Source organism: Caretta caretta, chromosome 1 (genome assembly GCF_965140235.1).
Source record: "Caretta caretta isolate rCarCar2 chromosome 1, rCarCar1.hap1, whole genome shotgun sequence".
Taxonomy (NCBI): domain Eukaryota; kingdom Metazoa; phylum Chordata; order Testudines; family Cheloniidae; genus Caretta; species Caretta caretta.
The window spans coordinates 224786071-224809074 of NC_134206.1; the positions used below are offsets into that span (position 1 = coordinate 224786071).

At 41.8% G+C, this 23004-nt stretch overlaps 1 protein-coding gene across 1 annotated transcript in view; it reads left to right on the forward strand.

Annotated features, from left to right (window-relative positions):
• The window catches only part of LOC125624109 (potassium voltage-gated channel subfamily KQT member 1), a 765256-nt gene that overhangs the window by 113749 nt on the left and 628503 nt on the right, over positions 1-23004 (forward strand). Inside the window, exons 7-10 of the mRNA XM_048824460.2 lie at positions 3345-3455; positions 7566-7661; positions 8523-8651; positions 11713-11875. Of these exons, the coding sequence (XP_048680417.2) occupies positions 3345-3455; positions 7566-7661; positions 8523-8651; positions 11713-11875 (499 nt within the window). The remainder of the gene's footprint in view (positions 1-3344; positions 3456-7565; positions 7662-8522; positions 8652-11712; positions 11876-23004) is intronic.

A 23004-nucleotide genomic window follows, 5' to 3' on the forward strand; every position in this document is an offset into this window, starting at 1 on the left:
GCTGTTGCATCTACTTTTGACAGGCATGGCAGATTTAATTGTAGAGTTCTATCAAAGACTTGTAGCATCTTATGTGAACCATTTTCAGCACTATTACCTTGTTAAAATATATGGAAAGACATTTCCTAAGGGATTATCAGTCTGGAAAAATTATTAATCCTGCCTGTTTTTAAGTTTTTGAGTCCTCTTTCGGGGCAGGAGTTGTTGACATCTCATTTCCATTCCCATCTCTTGAGACCCTACCTTAATGTCTTTTATTGAGAACAGGGCTAATTTATGTCTTGTAGAATTTGAGTCAAATAGCTGATTGCCTACATCAGGTTACTCTGCCTATAATACCAATTTTTGAGCTATTTCACCAAATCCCCAATATCAAGTACTCATGTCCCAGCCAGAGCAATGTCCCTTTATTTTTAAAGTTTGGTCCTAAAGCCCTGATCTTGAAAAAGCTTTAAGCATGTGAATAGTCCTATTGCTGTCAGTGAAAGTACTCCTCCTTCTTGAAGCTATGCATGTGCATGTGTTTGTAGGATCAGAGGCCAGGTTAGCTAGAGCATATGCAGAAGATATGAGTGGACATGTGATGTAGTGAATCTGGTTTAGGCAACAGGCTTATTTTTTCAATAGCTAATTATTAAATATATGCTGAGTGGTTCACTAGTATTTACTAGAAATACTTTCAAAATAATTCTGGACAGGATTAAGAAAGCTGGACAATTTACATTATCTATAATTCATTCTGCATACTTACAAGTATTAATTAGATTAGCCAGAAAGAATCCTCTTAAAGTGGCAGTGGAGAAACTTCCTGAAACGTGTCCAGACACCTGCAGGAATCTGTCCGCCAAATGTCTGCTGCAGGGATGGAAAAGCATCTCTTTTCTGTGGTTATGGCTTTTTATGCTGTCTCCTACAGTAATGTTAGAGTAGTTCAGCATTACTGCAGTTGGTTTTTAATTCTTGAGTGCTTGAGAACTCAGAAGAACAAGGAGCCTTTCATAGGAAAATGAAGGGGAGAAGAAAAAGCAAGACATTAAAGGATTATCTGGGTGCACTGAGCAGCTGAATGGTCATTAAGGAATCATTGCTTTGATTTCCTCCACTCCCCTGATTGTTTTGAAACTTAACATGTGGTGTTGGTGATTATCATTATTTCTTTGTTTTGGGGTAGTAAGCAATAGCCCTAATCATTATTAGGGCCCCGTTATGCTAGGGGCTGTACAGACTCATGGGAAGATGTGGTCCTTGCTGAGGTGAGCATACAATTTAAAGTTGCAAGGAAATAAAGATACTAAAATATTGAGTTTGCTAAACAACTGGCATTTTGTTCAGAATGAGGTGCCAAGAGTCTATAAAGTAAATGTGAGTCTAGTTTTCAGGGCTTGAAAGTCTTTGTTCAATAGTATTTTCAGCCCTGTGTTTTTTAAATCCTCCTTCCTAGCTTATTACAGTGCTTCCCTGAGAGATTGCTCTAAGGGAAGCATATTCTCTCAAACTGTTTATAGGCTCTTCAGGAAAACCTTTAAAAACCATAGATTAATGACTGTGAAGTGCTTTGAGATTCTGATGAACAGCACTTTATAATAAATAGGCATTATTATTTATTATTCTTTATAGTATCTAACTGGGTGCAACAATTGGAAATAGCAGCGACTGTGCCCTAAATGGCAGTATTCTCACTAGAGCCATTCAAAAAACGTTTGCCAAAATGAAATTTTAGTGAAATATGCTATTTTGTTGAAGCCAGAAGGTTTTGCGGAGATGTTTGTTTCCATGAAACTTTGGGTAGGAAGATTTTTGGGTCGGGGTGAGCACAGAGAGCAAAGACTGACTCTGTAGCTCAGTGGGAGAATCAGGTGCAAGCCCCTGCTCTGCTTGTTTTGGTATGATATGGGATGAAAAATTCTGCTCGGATTTGGAGCAGAGGAGGGAGTGGAGCCTGGTTCTTCCATTTACTAGGCCAACATGCTAACCATAGGCTAAACAGCCTCACTCTCTCCTTTTCAGAAATATTTTTTTTGAAAGATTTTGTCCAAGGAGAAACAAACAAATTCTGAAATCTTGAAAGTTGTCACAAAATAGAATTGGCATCCTTTGGTCAAGCCTAATTTCCATAGCCTCCTTTGTTCTCATTGTGAATGGTTAGGTGAAAGTGAATTCATCAACCTGTTTTGGTCATATTTCTGGTATTATTGATAGCCATTCCCTACTCCTTATATTTTGCCATGTCCTGACACCTAATAAGTCTTTATAGACGTAGCTGTTAAAATTATTTGTATTGGACAGAATGAAAAATACTCTGTCAATAGCTAGAGTTTTTAATTTTGAGAAGAAGCAAACCATCTTTGCAATGTTGAAACAGGGCAGTGGGCAGGGCCAATTACGGCAATATGATGAAAGATTCAGCACGTATAGAACCTGGGTCTGCAGATTCCCTGGAAAGTGACTATCTCCACACCCACCACCTAACACCTCTGACAGTGGAAACACTTACCAGAACATGAGTCTCAGGGGCCCAAACATGGGTGTACTGCCCAGGGAGGGCGAAATTGACAAGACATTCCTGATGGGTCCAGACGTGCTATTTTAGCCTGGGGAGGAAGTTTGGGTCTACAGCGAGGCAGAATCCTAGCTAGCTGCTGTTACAGATTCTGCTTTTTCGTGCTATTGCTGACCTTAGCTTTACCTCCTGACTCTGATACCCAGTTCTCGACTTGGCTTTGTTTCCTGCATCTGAATTCCAGTTCCTGATCCCCAGCTTTTACATCCTAGCACTGAGTCCTGACTCTGGCCCATGGTTCCCAACCCTGGATCAACTCACAACTCCACTTTCTAGTATCTGACTGGCTTTAGACATTAGGCCACCTGTCCAAAACCCATCCTTGACATATGGTGTGTTAGACATGCCTCAACATGAGCGCCCTGCCCTTCGTGGCCCAGCATCCCACTTTGAGTAGTGGTGGCCAGGGCCTCTTCTCCCAGTCAGGCAGATGCAACAGGATGGGGTCCCCTTGTACTTACTTTCTGTCTGCTGGTGTGTCTATTCAGATGGGTGCACTGGAACCATTGTACTCCTCTCTTCCTGCTACGAGTCCTCTGCTGGGGTGGTGTTGATGGAGCCCCCCAGTGCAGTGCCCCAAAGAGATGAATGGTGTTACTCACCTCTCTCCAGGCTATTGAGATCAAGATTCTAACATAAGCAAATGATTTCAGGAGCTGGGGCTTTAGGCACGGGCCAATCGTGTTTATGCCAAATGGATTGTCATGTGTTGTGATGCTTTCACATTGCTTTCTGGAATAACTTTACAACTTTGCAGTGAATATTTTCTTTGTTTATGGTGCAGGTAACGGTCACAACAATTGGTTATGGAGACAAAGTACCACAGACGTGGATTGGGAAGACAATTGCTTCCTGTTTCTCAGTATTTGCTATATCTTTTTTTGCTCTTCCAGCGGTGAGTGGGAATTCATAGCAGTTATTTAATCCTATGTGTAAATAATACTAATACTTGTTAATTGATGCCATTGTTAAGAAAATGTGGCGTTTTTTAAAAAAAAATTTCTCAGAATATACCACATAGTTATTACACCTTTTAACTTGTAATATTCCTCACGAAAGGAAGGATGATTCATAGATATTTAGGTCAGAAGGGACCATTATGATCATCTAGTCTGACCTCCTGCACAACACAGGCCACAGAATTTCACCCACCACTCCTGCAAAAAACCTCACACCTATATCCGTGCTATTGAAGTCCTCAAATTTGTAGTTTAAAGACTTCAGGGAGCAGAGAATCCTCCAGCAAGTGACCTGTGCCCCATGCTACGGAGGGAGGCGAAAAACCTCCAGGGCCTCTTCCAATCTGCCCTGAAGGAAAATTCCTTCCCGATCCCAAATATGGCAATCAGCTAAACCCTGAGCATATGGGCAAGATTCATCAGCCAGATACTACAGAAAATTCTTTCCTGGGTAACTCGGATCCCACCCCATCTAATGTCCCATCACAGGCCATTAGGCCTGTTTTACCATGAATATTTAATTACCAAAACCATGTTATCCCATCATACCATCTCCTCCATAAACTTATCGAGTTTAATCTTAAAGCCAGATCTTTTGCCCCCACTGCTTCCCTTGGAAGGCTATTCCAAAACTTCACTCCTCTGATGGTTAGAAACCTTCATCTAATTTCTAGTCTAAATTTCCTGGTGGCCAGTTTATATCCATTTGTTCTTGTGTCCACATTGGTACTGAGCTTAAATAATTCCTCTCCCTCTCTGGTATTTATCTCTCTGATATATTTATAGAGAGCAATCATATCTCCCCTCAACCTTCTTTTAGTTAGGCTAAACAAGCCAAGCTCCTCGAGTCTCCTTTCATAAGACAGATTTTCCATTCCTCGGATCATCCTAGTAGCCCTTCTCTATACCTGTTCCAGTTTGAATTAATCCTTCTTAAACTTGGGAGACCAGAACTGCACACAGTATTCCAGATGAGGTCTCACCAGTGCCTTGTATAATGGTACGAATACCTCCTTATCTCTACTGGAGATACCTCTCCTGATGCATCCCAAGACCGCATTAGCTTTTTTCACAGCCATATCACATTGGCAGCTCATAGTCATCCTGTGATCAACCAATTCTCCAAGGTCCTTTTCCTCCTCTGTTACTTCTAATTGATGTGTCCCTAGCTTATAACTAAAATTCTTGTTATTCATCTCTAAATGCATAACGTTACACTTCTCACTATTAAATTTCATCCTATTACTATTACTCCAGTTTACAAGGTCATCCAGATCCTCCTGTAGGATATCCCTGTCCTTCTCTAAATTGGCAATACCTCCCAGCTTTGTATCATCCGCAAACTTTATTAGCACACTCCCACTTTTTGTGCCGAGGTCAGTAATAAAAAGATTGGTCCCAAAACTGATCCTTGAGGAACTCCACTGGTAACCTCCCTCCAGCCTGACAGTTCACCTTTCAGTAGGACCCGTTGTAGTCTCCCCTTTAACCAATTCCTTATCCACCTTTCAATTTTCCTATTGATCCCCATCTTATCCAATTTAACTAATAATTCCCCATGTGGCATGGTATCAAATGCCTTACTAAAATCTAGGTAAATTAGATCCACTGTGTTTCCTTCTCAAAGAAGGAGATCAGATTGGTTTGGCATGATCTACCTTTTGTAAAACCATGTTGTATTTTGTCCCATTCACCATTGACCTCAATGTCCTTAACTACCTTCTCCTTCAAAATTTTTTCCAAGACCTTGCATACTACAGATGTCAAACTAACAGGCCTATAATTACCCGGATCACTTTTTTTCCCTTTCTTAAAAATAGGAACTATGTTAGCAATTCTCCAGGCATACGGTACAACCCCTGAGTTTACAGATTCATTAAAAATTCTTGCTAATGGGCTTGTATTTCATGTGACAATTTCTTTAATTTTCTTGGATGAAGATTATCTGGGCCCCCGATTTAGTCCCATTAAGCTGTTTGAATTTCGCTTCTACCTCAAATATGGTAATGTCTACCTCCATATCCTCATTCCCATTTGTCATGCTACCATTATCCCTAAGGTCCTCTTTAGTCTTATTAAAGACTGAGGCAAAGTATTTGTTTAGATATTGGGCCATGCCCAGATTATCGTTGACCTCCACTCCATCCTCAGTGTTCAGTGGTCCCACTTCTTCTTTCTTTGTTTTTTCTTATCTATATGACTATAGAACCTTTTATAAATGGTTTTAATTCCCTTTGCAAGGTCCAACTCTCCTTGACTTTTAACCTGTCTCACTTTATCCCTACATGTTCTGACCTCAATAAGATAACTTTCCTTGCTGATCCCTCCCTTCTTCCACTCCCTGTATGCTTTCTGATTTTTCTTAATCACCTCTCTGAGATGCTTGCTCATCCAGCTTGGTCTACAACTCCTGCCTATGAATTTTTTCCCCTTTCTTGCGAATCCAGTTGTTGGGGGGGGGGGGGAATAGCCTGGGACTTGGGAAACCTAGGTTCAGTTTCCTGCTCTGCCATAGACTTCCTGTGTGACCTTGGGCAAGTCACTTTTTTGTGCCTCAGTTCCCCTTCTGTAAAATGGGGTAATACTCTCCACCTCATGGGAGTGTCATGAGGATAAAGACATTAAAAATTGTCAGGCACTCAGATTAAGGTTGCTAACCCTCCAGGATTGTCCTGAAGTCTCCAGGAATTAAAGATTGTGTCTTGTGCTGGAACGGCCAGGAATATATCAAACCAAAACTTTCAGCTCTAGCTCAGATAATATGGTGATGGTGGCCATTTACATACCTTAAATATTGGGCATTAAATATATAACAACACCTTGCTTTTCTGTAGCCCTTTTCATCCATAGATCTCGAAGCCCTTTATAAAGGAGATAAGATTCATTATCCTCATGTTACCATTGGGAACACTAAGGTACAGGTAGGTGAACTGACTTGCCCAAGGTCAACCGGCAGGCCAGTGGCAAAACTGGGAATAGAGCCCAGATCTCCTTATCTTCTTGTCTTTTGTGATTTAAAAAACTGAGATTGTAAGGAGGCAACCTGGGAATCTCAATCAGGTCTGCTGCAAAGCACCATTGCTGGGCTTTTTTTGGCTCCCCAAATTGAATGAGGGAATGTAAGGACAAACTAACTAAGCTATAAGACTTTTGCTGAAGTTTTGAAAATAAAATCCTTAGAATGACTTAGCATTACACATAATATAGCAACAGGTAGAAGGAATGTCAGGCAACAAGAACGGTGTGTAGCTTTCAGTCTGAAGCCTGAAGACACATGGTGTTCCTTGTCTAGATGGAAACTCAACTCAGCCATTGTATTGATTAAAGGTTTGTAAATATTTTGAACAAAACTGGGCTACAGTTTTGTCAAAACCAGGTGATGCTTGACTGTTTTTTAACTGCAGGTTTGTTCAGAGCAGAACTCAGAGGGTATGAACCCACATTACTAAAAACTAATGTAACCTCTGAGAAATTGAAACTGGATACAGCTATAGCTCTGTAATAATTTATTGCCTTAATTTTAAAAGAAATTCTTTTATAGAGTGCAACATGTATATTTCCTTGAGTTCTTCCACAGGTGACAGGTGAAAAGAGTTGTTTGTTTGTGGGGGAAGGAAATAGTAAGTGTAAAATACATCTGGAGTTCAGTTTTTTCTCTCACTATCATGTGCCAGTTGCTTTTAGAATGTAGTGAAAGTGGCTACAGCTACTGTATATTGAATAATGTTCCCCATAAATTCTAGCTGTGAATGTATGGTTGAGTCTTTTTAGGGACAGAATATTTCCTGATTTGTGTAAAAGAGTTAGTGAAGTCATGTGGTGCCCAGAATACCTCCAATACACTGTATTTCATCACTGGATAAATTTTGTCATCCCGGAAATGTTAAGAGGTAAGATACTCCATGACTATAACTGAGCTTAGGTGAAATTCTCTCATTAATATTAAAGGAGGAGTTGCCAAGAAGAAAATGGTTTTTATTTCATGCTTTAAATTTTTGTTTTAAAAAGTTTTACCAGAGACTTACCAGTATTTGGTTTACTTTTAGGGGATTCTGGGTTCTGGTTTTGCCTTGAAGGTACAACAGAAGCAACGTCAGAAGCATTTCAACAGGCAAATCCCAGCGGCAGCTTCTCTAATTCAGGTAAACGCTTGAATCCTAAAACGGAGTAAATGGAGGAGTATAGTTTAGTGGTCACAGGACTAGGAGTTATGACTTCTGGGTTCTACTCCATCTCTGCTGCTGATTGGCTTTTAAACCCAAAATCATTTCGCCTCAGTTTACTGATCGTGACATGAGGATAATTACCTATCCCACAGGCTCGTTGTGAAGTTTAATGTTTTAAAGGGCTTTGAGATTCTCAAGTGAAAGACACTGGTCAGTTGCAGACTCTTGTTGAACTAAAGAAGCAACTTTGTCATTTATTTGTAATTTTCATGTAATTATTATCTACCTTGTAGTATTCCCATAAGTACTACGTATGTCTTAAATAATTGGGTGGGTATGTATGGATGGATACATACACCCATCTTTGGAAAATGCTCCAATATTACATTTAATATAGTGTAAAGAGACTGTCAACTGAGAATAAAGTTACTAAAATGTGGCACAATGCATAAAAAAATGAAGCTGGAGCATTTCTTAATGTTCTAAGAGTATTTCCTCTTATGGGGTAGACTTTCATCTGCATGTGTAGTGGATTAGGCCACAACTCCCACTGATAATACTAAGAGCAGCATGTTTAAAAACACCACATGCTGAAGTGACCATATGACTTTTGGTGATGGTACCTCTTAGCACAGTTGCTCGTGGGAGCGACTGTGTTTTATTTGACATGTAGCTATACTGTACAGCACACAGTGGTTCAGTGAAAACCCTTTGCAGGACATTTGTATAAATAAAAGAACACACTCTAGGTTTATTTTTGGCAGGGTTGTAGTTACCTTTCCTTCAGAACACAGTGCCCATTTGTTCACTGAAATAATTGTTTGATTTTTACTTTAGACTTTATGGCGGTGCTATGCAGCAGAGAAATCATATAGTTCTACAGCAACATGGAAGATCTATGTTACTTCGCCTGCTCAAAATACCAAAAAAACACCAGCGCCATCTAGCCCCAGTCTGAGAAAACAGGTTAAAAGGAACTTGCTGTACTTATTTTCTTCTTGGTTTTAATTTAGTTGGGTTAACAACCAGAATATAAGTAAAAGAGGTAGAGAGGTTGCAGTGAATTTGTAGAAACATTTGGGTTGGAAGAGACCTGTAATGGGATATGGAATCTATTTCCTACATTGTCAAGATCAACTTAATTGTCCTTTCAAAGCAAACTTGATGGATGGATATGTCTCTGTTTCGAATGTATCCATTGATTTCTATGGGCCTGATTCTTCATTACCTTGTCCCTTATGTAGACATTTATAACTGTTCAACTAAGCATTCATTGCTATCTTATATCAGCTGGTAGCATTTTATATCCATTTTATACTCAACTGAACAGTTATGTATGACTGGAAAAGGGAAAGGCAGTAGAGCAGTAGGGCCTGTGCTCTTAATTTGGCTTGTAATATCTAATTTAATTGGTTTAAAGTGCTTGTCTCTATAGAAGATTTTTGAAAAGCAAGTCAGGCAAATATCCTAGTTTGGCTGAAATAAAGCCGAATTTCCGTGCATGTCTCTGTTTCCAAGTGTGTATTATTATTTTCATTACAGTAGCAGAGAGAGGTGCTGTGCAAATGCATAGTAAGAGACAGGTCCTGCCCTGACGAGCATACAATCTGAACAGACAATCCAGACAGAGGAGGGGAGGGTTAGCACAAGGCATGGCATTGCTCTGTGCCTGTGTAATCTCGTACAACAAGCTAGTGACAAGGCTAAGAAAAATAACTCGGGTCCTTTGACTCCCAGGCCAGTGCCTTTCCCTCTGGATCACACTGCCTCTATTTTTCTCATTTTTCCTAGTGCACTATTATACCTGGATTTCCCCTGCAATAACTTAATCCCATAATTGCAGATTCTGCCTTTGTTCATTAATGGGCGAAACTCTCACTTGTGAAGAGGGCCAGTAAAGATGTCTTTGTACCACTTAAACCTACCCAGCCCTTATTCTGAGGGTTAAAGTGGCGTATTGGCTTTGTGCAGGCCCTTGGCAGGGGGTAAATTTGACCCTGATGAGAAGAGCTAGCTCTTCTCAGACACACACAGTCACTTCATGAAAATCTTTAAAGCACATACACAAGCATGTACACTTCCTTTCTAATTAGGTACACTGTTTCAGGAAGTGGTCAACTAGCTGATTTAGGTTGTCAGCCAGGCTAAAGTGTGTGTGTTACTTATCACCAGATCTTTGCCCAGCCACCAGCTTAGTTATTGGTCACATCAGGAGCTGACACTGCAAACAAAGGTGGACAGGAGGACACACAACTGTAGTCTTTTCCCAGAGCCCTAGCAACCGAAACTGCTGGAAAATAGAAGAGACTGTTGGGGTGCCTAGCCAATATAGGCACTTGATATCACCAGGACTCCCAGGTTTCCAGCCCATGATGTCCATCTTCTCCCTTCAGGGGTCCTTTGGCTTTTGGGAAGCAAAGTACATGAAGGAGACAGGCTGTTTTATCCTATTACTGCTGGGTGGTTCAATTTAGTGCCTCTTCTTGGAGATGCTGGCATGGACCAACCAAATAGTGACCGAAACTTTTACCGAAGAATTGAAATGTCCAACATAAATTAGTCCAATCAGGGAACGAGACATCTGCTTTTGAGATCTTGCAATGGGGCCTGGAATTTTCCAATTTCTTTTTGCAATACAGCTTGTCACACCAGCTCGTGTAAAGACAAGTTAGGTCATAGCTGCTGGTACAATCATTTTAGGACCTTCATTGAACTCCAGCTGTTTTGCTCTGGTCAGCAACTTATCTCCACGGACAGCTTTCTGGGAGCCTCTCTATGGCATATCTCTTAGCCGGTTTTGCAGTTATGCTTGCTCAAATTGTAATTTCTCAGTCAAAATACTCTGCTAGCTACTGAAACATCCAATTTAGAGATCACATAATTTATAAAAAGTACCTCCATAGTCTTTGATATTTAAACGAGTACATTATACAGCGCAAAGTCACTTCAGTGACCGTTGTTCTCAAACTAGAACGTCTGTGTAAATTTTCCATTTCTGTTCGCCTTGTTTTAACAAAATTGGCGGGACCTCTGTACATATGACTGAGCTGAATCTGTGCTTTATGAATCAGTTATATTTCTGATTATTCCACTTTGGTCAAGTGTTCTTATAAACACAGTTTGGTTTCACTTCCTTTTATTTACGGCCTCCTTCAGCATAGATGTATTTCACTAACTTGATAGAATAAGCATGCTTAATTGCACACATTAGACTTGCTACTTTGCTTTATCACTTAAATGAAAAGAAATCAACAGGAACACAACCCCTTTCTTTCCGAACAGAATTGCCCACGAGGTAAAGCCTGTTAAAGTTTACAATATTTTGCCCAAATCTTTATCTCTAATAGTTGACTTCCCTTTTACACACATTTTGAATTATAATATTAGATTCCATCAAGTTCCCCATTTTAGTACTGTTCCTGGCACATCATATAGAATCAAGGTTTGATATTAATGTAATTTTTAATTCATTTACTTACTCACAGACAGGGAAAATAGGGAAATCTCTAGCTGCACCAGTACACTCTGGAGAGAAGCTACAGCAATTCTGAATTTTCTCAGACTATTGAAGAAATCTAGCCATTAGATCTTGTGTTTTTCTACTCTTAGCCCTCTGTTCTATCTTTCTAAAAGGCCTTGATGCCTGTGCAATTGTGTTATAGTCACAACACATAATTTTGGGGCCTCAGTTTTATACTCAAGTTTTGGGCATCCAATTTGAGAAAAATTAGAGAGACCTTCTTTTCAGAGAGTATTGACTGCCTGCTCACTAGAAGTTTGGTCTCTTTAAGGTGTTTTAAAGTTGGGCATCCAGAATGTGTCAGTTTTGAAAACTTTGGCCAAGGATTTTGGCCATGGCTTTGAATTTGACCTTGGCCGTGGCTCTGAATTTCACCCTTACTTCTTAATTTAACTTAAAAGTTGTAGTATCAAATTCAAATTTACTATATAATAAATCTCAAGCGTGTTGCACTTTTCTCTGCATGCAGTTAATATCTTTGCTATTATACCATTTCCATTGCTTCAGTCTAGAAGATATAAAAGAAAAGGAAAACCTGGGCGTGATAATGGCTCGACACCAATAGTAAATCCTGGACAGACTACCTTACCCATTCCACAAATTACTTACGATCACATTGATGAAAGAGAAGACAAAAAAGACGTGGCTTTTTACCTTGATGAACCTGGAGGTAATTTACTTATATTTATGTTTAGGGCTGGAAATCTTTTAAGCAGACACTGTTGAAAGAACTGGCAAAAGGATACAGTCTTTGTGTATGCAATTTTAAAATAGTTAATGAAGCAAGTTATCTGAAAACAAGGACCATTTAAATGACAAAAATGTGGGCACCACATAGTAAAATTAGAGATAAATTAACATATACCGTGACTATCAAAGGAATTGTGTTTTTGTTGAACATACTGTACATAAAATCCAAAATGCCACTTTAGTTCTGCCTTTTAAAATTTCTGGCACAGACCTCACCTCACAGTGAGAACTAAATGCAAAGTTTATCCCATGAGCCTAGCTTTCCCTCAGTATGTTATCAACACACACATATACCCTGTCAATTTAATCAAGTTCCTACCAACTGGGAAGGGAGAAAGTGAGACTTGCTTTTCTTATCTTATCTTCTAGCGTGACATGCAGATATGACAATGATGGGGTGGCATATACATATTTTATACCTAGGTGGATATGATAGTTTCAGTTGGAAACAGTATTTTTCTTCACTTCCTGCATTAAAGTTCTGTGTTGTAAACAGTAGCTGCATTTCACTCTGGAAATGGCTGGATTTCAGTCTTAAGTAAAGAGATTCTTGTGTTTGTACAGTGCTTTGAGACTTTTAATGATGGAAGACTACTACATAAATGTGCATATAAAATAGTATTGGTATAATAAATTTCAGAGCTGCTCTTAAAACAATTTTTCTATCTGTAATCTACCTCCCTTTGTCTTTTGGGTAAAAACCCCCTCTCTGTACAAATCATGGACCAGCGAAGCCTCTAGCAGAGGAAGCAGATTCACTGGAGGATGGTTTCCACATGCTCCTATCTTGCCCTTTCGGAAACCTGCAAATACCTGCTAGGCTAAATGAAGGATCCAGAAATGATCTGGCCAAGTACAGTAAATAAAGTATTTGTTTCAGGTAGCTTTGAAGAACATCATGCCTTCTGCCGTTTGACATGGGATTCAAGAAGTCTCCAGTAAACTTGCCTAGCATCTCTGTACTAAATGGATTTTCTAATATGGCATTTGGGCTGTCACAGGATTTGACGGCTTTTTTCTCTGTTTTTTTGTGGTGCGATAGTTTGCTTTTTAAATGTATTTGTTCTCAGAGTACATGCTGTGTACCTGCTGCTGCTGAACACAGTGTAATAAGGTGGTGACTTTTTTGAATAGTTTTGACTTCATAGACCACAGGAATGAAGGTCAAGTGGTATGCTAGGTTGTATAATCCGCTAACCAACAACAGAGGCTGTTGAGTAGCAAAAATAAATCAGTTAAGAAAAGTGTAAGCACATGACATTCTGGTTTCTCTCTGAGGGCCCTCTTGATGGGCTATTTATATAGTATACCTAGAGTGAGAGGCAGCTACTTAGAGGTTGCTGTAAATGAACACCATTCAAATCTCTATCTTTGGCTACTTCTAAAAAATATACTAATTGAGCAGTTACATTTAAAATTAGTTGCTATTTATATCCATGGGGTGCATCCAAATGCAGATTAAAACTAATGTATTGGTTAAAGGTTTCATTCATGTATATTTTGATTTTTCTTATTGTTTTGAATTGAATCCTAATGTAAAGCAACATAAATTATTCATACTTTGATTAACCTCTCTACTACATTCTTGTATTATGTTGTAACTTAAAGTATTTTTATAATTTACTCATGACATTCTCATTTGTTCTTAATGGCTATAAAACTTGGGTTGCATGCATTCTCACTTGAAGATTTTGCTTCATCTTATATATATATATATAATAGCTATTGCAGTAATAGTCAGACAGTGACAGGCAAAAGAGAAAGTGTGATTGGTAATTAATGTTCTTTTCTTTAACTTCTATGATGCTAAGGAACAAATAAAACTTAAAGTCCTTGTCCATTCCCCTGCCTGTTCAGTTGTTCATTTAAAGAATATTCCTTAAATGTTCACCGTTTGAACAAGCAAACTGGTCAGTTTTCACAATGGAGAGGTAAATTGTGGGGTCCCCCAAGAATCTGTACTGGGATTGTGCTATTCATATTCATAAATAATCTGGAAAAGGAGGTAAACCGTGAGGTGACAAAGTTTGCAGATGACACAAAATAAGGTAAGTCCAAAGTTGACTGCCAAGTTATGAAGGGATCTCACAAAACTTGGTGACTGGGCAACAAAATGGGAGATGAAATTCAGTGTTGATAAATGCAAGGTAATGCAAATTGGAAAATGTATTCCAAAATATACATAGAAAATGATGGGGTCTAAAATAGATGTTACCACTCAAAAAAGAGATCTTGGAGTTACTGTGGATAGTTCTCTGAAAAGATCTGCTCAATGTGTAGCAGCAATCAAAAAAGCTGAGAATGTTAGCAACCATCAGGAAAGGGATGGATAATAAAACAAAAAATATAATGCCATTATATAAGTCCATGGTACACCCACACCTTGAATACTGCATGCAGTTCTGCTCACCCCATCTTAAAAAATATATTAGAATTGGAAAAAGTAAAGGAAAGGGCAATACAAATGATTAAGGGATACGGAACAGTTTTCATACATTTGTCTGTTTAGCTTGGAAAAGAGATGACTAAGGGGGGGATTGGTAGAAGTCTATAAAATCATGAATGGTGTGGAGAAAGTGAATAGTGAAGTGTTATTTACCCCTTCACATACCACAAGAACCAGGAGTCGCACAATGAAATTAATAGGCAGCAAGTGTTAAATATAAGGAAGCACTTCCTGACACAATGCACAGTTAACCTATGGAACTCATCACCAGGGAATGTTATGAAAGTCAAAAGTATAACTTTAAAAACAAAAAAAGAATTAGATAAGTTCATGGAGGATAGGTCAATCAGTGGCTATTAACCAAGTTGGTCAGGGACCCCACCCATGCTCTGAGTATCCCTAAAATTCCAGCTGCCAGAATCTGGGACTGGAAGATAGATCACTTACTAATTGCCCTGTTGTGTTCATTCCCTCTGAATCATCTGGCATTGGCTGCTCTCAGAAGACAGGATACGGAGCTAAATGGCCCATTGGTCTGACCTGCTATAGCTGTTTCTGTGTTCAAAGTGCTCTGTCTAGCTGGAAATATTATGTTACAAAGGCTAACTTTATATTTGTAGTGCTTTCTGCCCCTACCAGCTGGTAACAAAGGAAAATCAGGTGTTTGCTTTTTTTCTCCCTTCAGATGGGTGAAGAGAGAATTAAGTTGTTGTTTTTTCCAATTTGTAGAGCAGTGGTCAGCAACCTTCGGTGTGCAGCTCATCAGGGTAATCCGCTGGCAGGCCTTGTGGCATTTTGTTTACATTGACCATTCCTAGGCATGTCCCCCGCAGCTTCCAGTGGCTGCAGTTCACTGTTCCTGGCCAAAGGGAGCTGTGGTAAGCAGTGGCCAGCACATCCCTGTGGCCCACACTGCTTTCCGCAGCTCCCATTGGCTGGAAATAGCAAACTGTGGGCGGCCATGGCTGTGGACAGTCAACGTAAACAAACTGTCTCATGGCCCGCCAGCGGATTACTGTGATGGACCCTTGCTGTAGAGGCTAGAATGCATGCTATTCTAGGGCCAACTGTATTTCTATCTTCTTTATCTCCTTTTAGCCAAAGTGCAGTGCTAAGTTACAGTGTTTCCTCTTCTGATTTATTCCTTCTGTAACAAAGCTTTCAAGAATATGTTGAGCCAACTAGATTGATTAATTGGCTAAATATGCTTGACCACCTTAACAGTTTTAACCTGATTTTCCTCAAAGATTCCTTGTGAGCAGTTAAAGGCTTGCAGCCTGGTGCTTCAAAAAGGGGGGAATTCCCCCCTCCCCTCCCTTCTGCCTTGAAACTTGAATGGAAGAGTATTGGAGGAGTTCAGGAAGGGATAAAGGAATGGTAAATGACAGAGATGATACTGTCTGCCCTTTCAGTGTTCCATAGACTGGAGTGGCTTGGCCATAGATGTGTGGAAGCTGAGGGTTTTACAGAGACTGACAAACTTAGGTGGTGTCAGGCTGCATCATCTCTACTGATCTGTCATTGCAACATCATATCTCTAGGTTTTTTTTAAATAGTGCCTGCCAGCTGTTTAATTCAGATGTGAACATAGTGTCACAGCAGGTGCTTGTGAGTAGCAAGGGGAGGAATGAGAACTTATGAACTGTGATGCTTCAGAAAAGAAGTATCTGTAAAAATATGGTAGATCAGTAATTTTTGGACTATCCAATGTGTAAAACAATGTTAGAAAAATGTTCCTTTCATAAATACTGACTTGCGGAGTCAGTTTGTAATGATCTCAAGTGAAATATGCTGTACAAAATGTGGTGTTATGAAATAAGTATTTTTAATTGCACTGTTTTGGCAGGTGTAATATAAACTGTTTCTTTACCTTGGTTGAAGAACGTGCAGTACATGACTTAGGATGATGACTGATGATGATGGAGAAGCAATCTTAATCCTGGGAGAATTACCCTAGATTTAGTGGCCACGCAATTTTCCAGTGGGATGTTTGTTTCCTTTATTTCACTGTAATATCTCCCTTTATTCCTCATTCATCATTATTAGCCTTTCATCAGCTTTTGAATGTTCCTAGCAAGATTATGCTTCATATGCTTTTAAAACCTTGAATTTTTATTCCCTGCCCAACACCTAGAGTACAGTATGTGAGTACATTGTGTGGGCCACATTTGTGTCTACACTACGAAATTAGGTCGAATTTATAGAAGTCGGTTTTGTAGAAAGCGGTTTTATACAGTTGATTGTGTGTCCCCACACAAGTGCTCTAAGTGCATGTAGTCAGCGGAGTATGTCCACAGTACCGAGGCAACCATCGACTTCCAGAGCATTGCTCCGTGGGTGGCTATCCCACAGTTCCTGCAGTCTCCACTGCCCATCTGAATTCTGGGTAGAAATCCCAGTGCCTGATGGGGCTAAAACATTGTCGTGGGTGGTTCTGGGTACATATCGTCAGGCCCCCGTTCCCTCCCTCCCTCCCTCTGTGAAAGCAGGGGCAGACAATTGTTTTGCACCTTTTTTCTTGAGTTACCTGTGCAGACGCCATACCACGGCAAGCATGGAGCCCACTCAGCAAACCATCACCGTATGTCTCTTGGGTGCTGGCAGACGTGGTACTGCATTGCTACACAGCAGCAGTTAATTGCCTTTTGGCAGCAGACAGTGCAGTATGACTGGTAGCCGTCATTGACATAGTCCTGGGTGCTCTTTTAATCGGGCGCCTGGGCAAACATGGGAGTGACTCAGCCAGGTCATTTCCCTTTTAAGTTTCGTCTCGTGGTGATTCAGTCCTACCGGCAGTGCGCTGTTGTTTAACGTCCAGCCAGCAGAAGATGATGGCTAGTCATACTGCACAGTCTTCTGCCGAGTACCCAGGAGATGATGTTGGCTAGCTGTCGTACTGCACAGTCTGCTGCCAGCAAGATGTATAAAGATAGATGAAGTGGCTCAAAACAAGAAATAGACCAGATTTGATTTGTATTAATTTTCTCCTCCTTCCCTCTGTGAAATCAATGGCCTGCCAAACCCAGTTTTGAGTTCTATCCTTGAGGGGGCCATTCTGTTTCTTGCAAAGCCACCCCCTTTGTTGATTTTAATTCCTTGTAAGACATGTAGTCAGTTGCCCCTCCCTCCATCAGGGCAACGGCAGACAATCGTTCCGCGCCTTTTTTCTGTGCAGACTCCATACCACGGCAAGCATAGAGCCCGCTCAGATCCCTTTGGCAATTAGGAGCACATTAAACACCATGTGCATTATCCAGCAGTATATGCAGCACCGGAACCTGGCAAAGCGAAACCAGGCGAGTAGGTGACATCAGCATGGTGACGAGAGTGATGAGGACATGGACACAGATGTCTCTCAAAGCAGGGGCCCTGGCAATGTGGGCATCATGGTGCTAATGGGCCAGGTTCATGTGGTGGAACGCCAATTCCGGGCTCGGGGAAACAAGCACAGACTGGTGGGACCACATAGTGTTGCAGGTCTGGGACGATTCCCAGTGGTTGCAAAACTTTGGCATGCGTATGGGCACTTTTATGGAACTTTGTGACTTGCTTTCCCCTGCCCTGAGGCTCAAGAATACCAAGATGAAAGCAGCCCTCAGAGTTGAGAAGCGAGTGGCGATAGCCCTGTGGAAGCTTGCAATGCCAGACAGCTACAGGTCAGTCGGGAATCAATTTGGAGTGGGCAAATCTACCGTGGGGGCTGCTGTGATGCAAGTAGCCAACACAATCAAAGATCTGCTGATATCAAAGATAGTGGGAAATGTGCGGGTCATAGTGGATGGCTTTGCTGCAATGGGATTCCCTAACTGTGGTGGGGCCATAGACGGAACCCATATCCCTATCTTGGCACCGGAGCACCAAGCTGGCGAGTACATAAACCGCAAGGGGTACTTTTCAATAGTGCTGCAAGCACTGGTGGATCACAAGGGACGTTTCACCAACATCAACATGGGATGGCTGGGAAAGGTACATGACGCTCGCATCTTCAGGAACTCTGGTCTGTTTCAAAAGCTGCAGGAAGGGACTTTATTCCCAGACCAGAAAATAACCGTTGGGGACATTGAAATGCCTATATGTATTCTTGGGGACCCAGCCTACCCCTTAATGCCATGGCTCATGAAGCCGTACACAGGCAGCCTGGACAGTAGTCAGGAGCTGTTCAACTACAGGCTGAGAAAGTGCAGAATGGTGGTAAAATGTGCACTTGGACGTTTAAAGGCGCGCTGGCGCAGTTTACTGACTCGGTTAAACCTCAGCGAAACCAATATTCCCACTGTTGTTACTGCTTGCTGTGCGCTCCATAATATCTGTGAGAGTAAACGGGAGATGTTTATGGCGGGGTAGGATGTTGAGACAAATAGCCTGGTTGCTGGTTTCGCACAGCCAGACACCAGGGTGGTTAGAAGAGCACAGGAGGGCGCGGTGCGCATCAGAGAAGCTTTTGAAAACCAGTTTCATGACTGGCCAGGCTACGGTGTGAAAGTTCTGTTTGTTTCTCCATGATGAAACCCACTGCCCCTTGGTTCACTCTACTTCCCTGTAAGCTAACCACCCTCCCCTCCTCCCTTCAATCACCGCTGTCAGAGGCAATAGTCATTGTTGCTTCACATTCATGCATTCCTTATTCATTCATCAGACAAATAGGGGGATAACTACCAAGGTAGCCCGGGAGGGGTGGTGGAGGAGGGAAGGACAAGGCCACACAGCACTTTAAAAGTTGAAAACTTATTGAATGCCAGCCTTCTGTTGCTTGGGCAATCCTCTGGGGTGGAGTGGCTGGGTGGCCGGCGGCCCCCACACTGCGTTCTTGGGCATCTGGGTGAGGAGGCTATGGAAGTTGGGGAGGAGGGCGGTTGGTTACACAGGGGCTGTAGCGGCGGTCTGTGCTCCTGCTGCCTTTCCTGCAGCTCAGCCATACGCTGGAGCATATTGGTTTGATCCTCCAGCAGCCTCAGCATTGAATCCTGCCTCCTCTCATCACGCTGCTGCCACATTTGAGCTTCAGCCCTCTCTTCAGCCCGCCACCTCTCCTCCCGGTCATATTGTGCTTTCCTGCACTCTGACGTTGTCTGCCTCCATGCAGTCGTCTGTGCTATGTCAGTGTGGGAGGACACCATGAGCTCAGAGAACGTTTCATCATGAGTGTGGTTTTTTCACCTTCTAATCTTCACTAGCCTCTGGGAAGGAGAAGATCCTGTCATCATTGAAACGCATGCAGCTGGTGGAGGAAAAAAGAGGCAGTGGTTTTTAAAAGGACACATTTTTCTAGAACAGTGGCTACACTCTTTCATGGTAAACCTTGCTGTTAACATTACATACACAGCACATGTGCTTTTGTTCCAAGGTCACATTTTGCCTCCCCCCAACACGTGGCTAGCCCTCCCCTCTCCCCCCCCCCCCCCCCCCCCGGCTAACAGCGGGGAACATTTCTGTTCAGCCACAGGCAAACAGCCCAGCAGGAACGGGCACCTCTGAATGTCCCCTTAAGAAAAGCACCCTATTTCAACCAGGTGACCATGAATGATATCACTGTCCTCAGGAAAACACAGAGAGATAAAGAACGGATGTTTGAATGCCAGCAAACATACACTGCGATGCTTTGTTCTACAGTGATTCCTGAGTACGTGCTACTGGCCTGGTGTGGTAAAGTGTCCTGCCATGGTGGGTGGAATAAGGCTGCCCTCCCCAGAAACCTTTTGCAAAGGCTTTGGGAGTACATCCAGGAGAGCCGCAAATGCCAGGGCAAATTAATCATTAAACATGCTTGCTTTTAAACCATGTATAGTATTTTAAAAGGTACACTCACCAGAGGTCCCTTCTTCACCTGGCGGGTTCGGGAGGCAGCCTTGGGTGGGTCCGGGGGGACTGCCTCCAGGTCCAGGGTGAGAAAAAGTTCCTGGCTGTCGGGAAAACCAGTTTCTCCGCTTGCTTGCTGTGAGCTATCTACAACTTCATCATCATCTTCCTCGTCCCCACAACTTGCTTCTGTGTTGCCTCCATCTCCACTGAAGGAGTCAAACAACACGGCTGGGGTAGTGGTGGCTGAACACCCTAAAATGGCATGCAGCTCATCATAGAAGCGGCATGTTTGGGGCTCTGACCCGGAGCGGCCGTTCGCCTTTCTGGTTTTCTGGTAGGCTTGCCTCAGCTCCTTAAGTTTCACGTGGCACTGCTTCGGGTCCCTGTTATGGCCTCCATCCTTCATGCCCTGGGAGATTTTGACAAAGGTTTTGGCATTTCGAAAACTGGTACAGAGTTCTGATAGCACGGATTCCTTTCCCCATACAGCGATCAGATCCCGTACCTCCCGTTCGGTCCATGCTGGAGCTCTTTTGCAATTCTGGGACTCCATCATGGTCATGTCTGCTGATGAGCTCTGGCCAGCGTGGCAAGCTGCAGGTGACCATGCAAACAGGAAATTGAAATTCAAAATTTTGCAGGCCTTTTCCTGTCTACCTGGCCAGTGCATCTAAGTTGAGAGTGATGTCCAGAGCCATCACAATAGAGCACTCTGGGATAGCTCCCAGAGGCCAATACTATCTAATTGCGTCCACAGTACCCCAAATTCAACCCGGCAAGGCCGATTTAAGTGCTAATCCACTTGTCAGAGGTGGATTAAGGAAATCTTTAAGAGCCCTTTAAGTCGAAAAAAAGGGCTTCATCGTGTGGACAGGTGCAGGTTTACATAGATTTAACGCTGCTAAATTCGACCTAAACTCCTAGTGTAGACCAGGGCTCAGTTGCGTTTTGGGATATTCGTTGTTGCCTATAACATTTATATTCTTGGATTTATAGACTGTGCCCTTCCAGAGAGCTCAGGCTTAATAGACATAAATATAATTCCACAGGGGGGCAAAAATGGCCATCCTCTACAAACAAGCAATTCTCCCCACACTTCGCTCCTTCGCTAAGACACATGAATGCTTGCGAGGAGGGGAGATGAGCCTTATGCTTGTGACCAGTGTTGTTAAATGTTGCTGATTTTTATTAATGTATTAAAAAAAGTCTGGACACCTGACAATTGCCCATTAGTATGAGATCTTCACCAGTGAGACAAATGCCATTTTTTGTGTCCATCCAGGCTTAAAGTCAAATGGAAGGATCGGGGAAATCTGAGGCCTCCAGACAGGAACCCCTCATGACAGGACAGCTCCTTCTCAATTACTTTCTACCCCGAAAGGGAAGCTTAGGGCATTAATTGCTGAGTTCATTTAGCATGAAGCAGAGACATGAATGAGGGTTGCCAGTATCCTACCTTCCCAAAGAGTCCTGGCAATCTCAGGATACAGTGGACTGAATATTGCTCTGCTTTTTCTTTACTAACCATGAGGGACAAACAACTGTGGTGTTTGCCCAAACTCCTTGAGTGCTTCCAGATTCTTGGTGAGCAATTGTTTTTGGAGTCATTCTGAAGACATTAAATTTATCCCATACAAACATGGATCTGCTGCTACAGTGGCAGCAAACCCAGTCCGTACAGATCATATCTGGAAAGGTTAAAGAAAAATTCGTGTCAATGGGGAAAAAAATAATATATATCTCCACCTCAGTAGAGGCAGCATGGATTTACCAAGTGATGAACCACCAAGAGCAAGTCTTCAGAATATGACTTTGTGAAAAGACCTAAAAGGTACTCTTTGTTGTAGTATTTTCTTGCCCTGCATTTCTATTGCTCTTAATCAAGAGCTCTTACGCACTGATTTACTCTTCTCAGGATCAGTATACAATTTTCTTTTTCAGTACTGAGCCCAGCTTCCTCCTCATTTCAGGTTTTTAGGACAGAAACTCTGACTTTGCTTTACAGCCCAGAAATCAGGTTTTATCTTTCTCTGCTACCATTGCTGTGGTCTATATCTTCTGCTGCAAAGAGGTCTAGTATCAGAGCATCCTAGTTTAAGGCCAGAAAGGACCACTGGATTGCCTCGTCTGACCTTCTGTATATCACAGGCCACCAACCCCACCCAGAGGGGGTGTCAGAGTGGTAAGGGAAGAGGGAGCTCTTGCCTGGACATCTGCTAGTATACCTATAGGGCTTAGATGAGACACTTGAGATAACTAGAACAAATGATCGATATGAAGAAGCAAGCCAAGCAGGAGAATAAAAGGATCATTTTAATGACTGACATCCTTTTCTATGCATTTGCAAAGTTTCATTTTCAAATATCAACTATCCAGTCAGGTATAAGCTTTCTAGAGCTGAGCTGAACTGAATAGCTGTTAACTTTTTTCTTCAATTGGAAGAAAAGAATTAGAAACAGTTTTGGACGTAGAAGGCTAGTGCCTCTTGGGACTTCTCTAGCAGATGGAACGTATTACAAGCTGTTGGTTATTAGAGGTCATGTACACAACTCATTATTATAAAAGTTATCAAAGTCACAAGAACCTCAGAATGAGAAATCAGCCCTGGGATAAAAATGAGCTTTCTATCCATTGTTATGCTTTAATTTGCTTTTTGGGATTTCTTGCATAGTAATTTTCCCTTGTGTATAGATCAAAATGACGAGACATTTTTGGGTGGAAAAAAAACCAACTTCAAAAGCCTTCCTATATAAATATTGCTAATGTCATTACATACTGTACATAATGTAATTTTGACACTAATG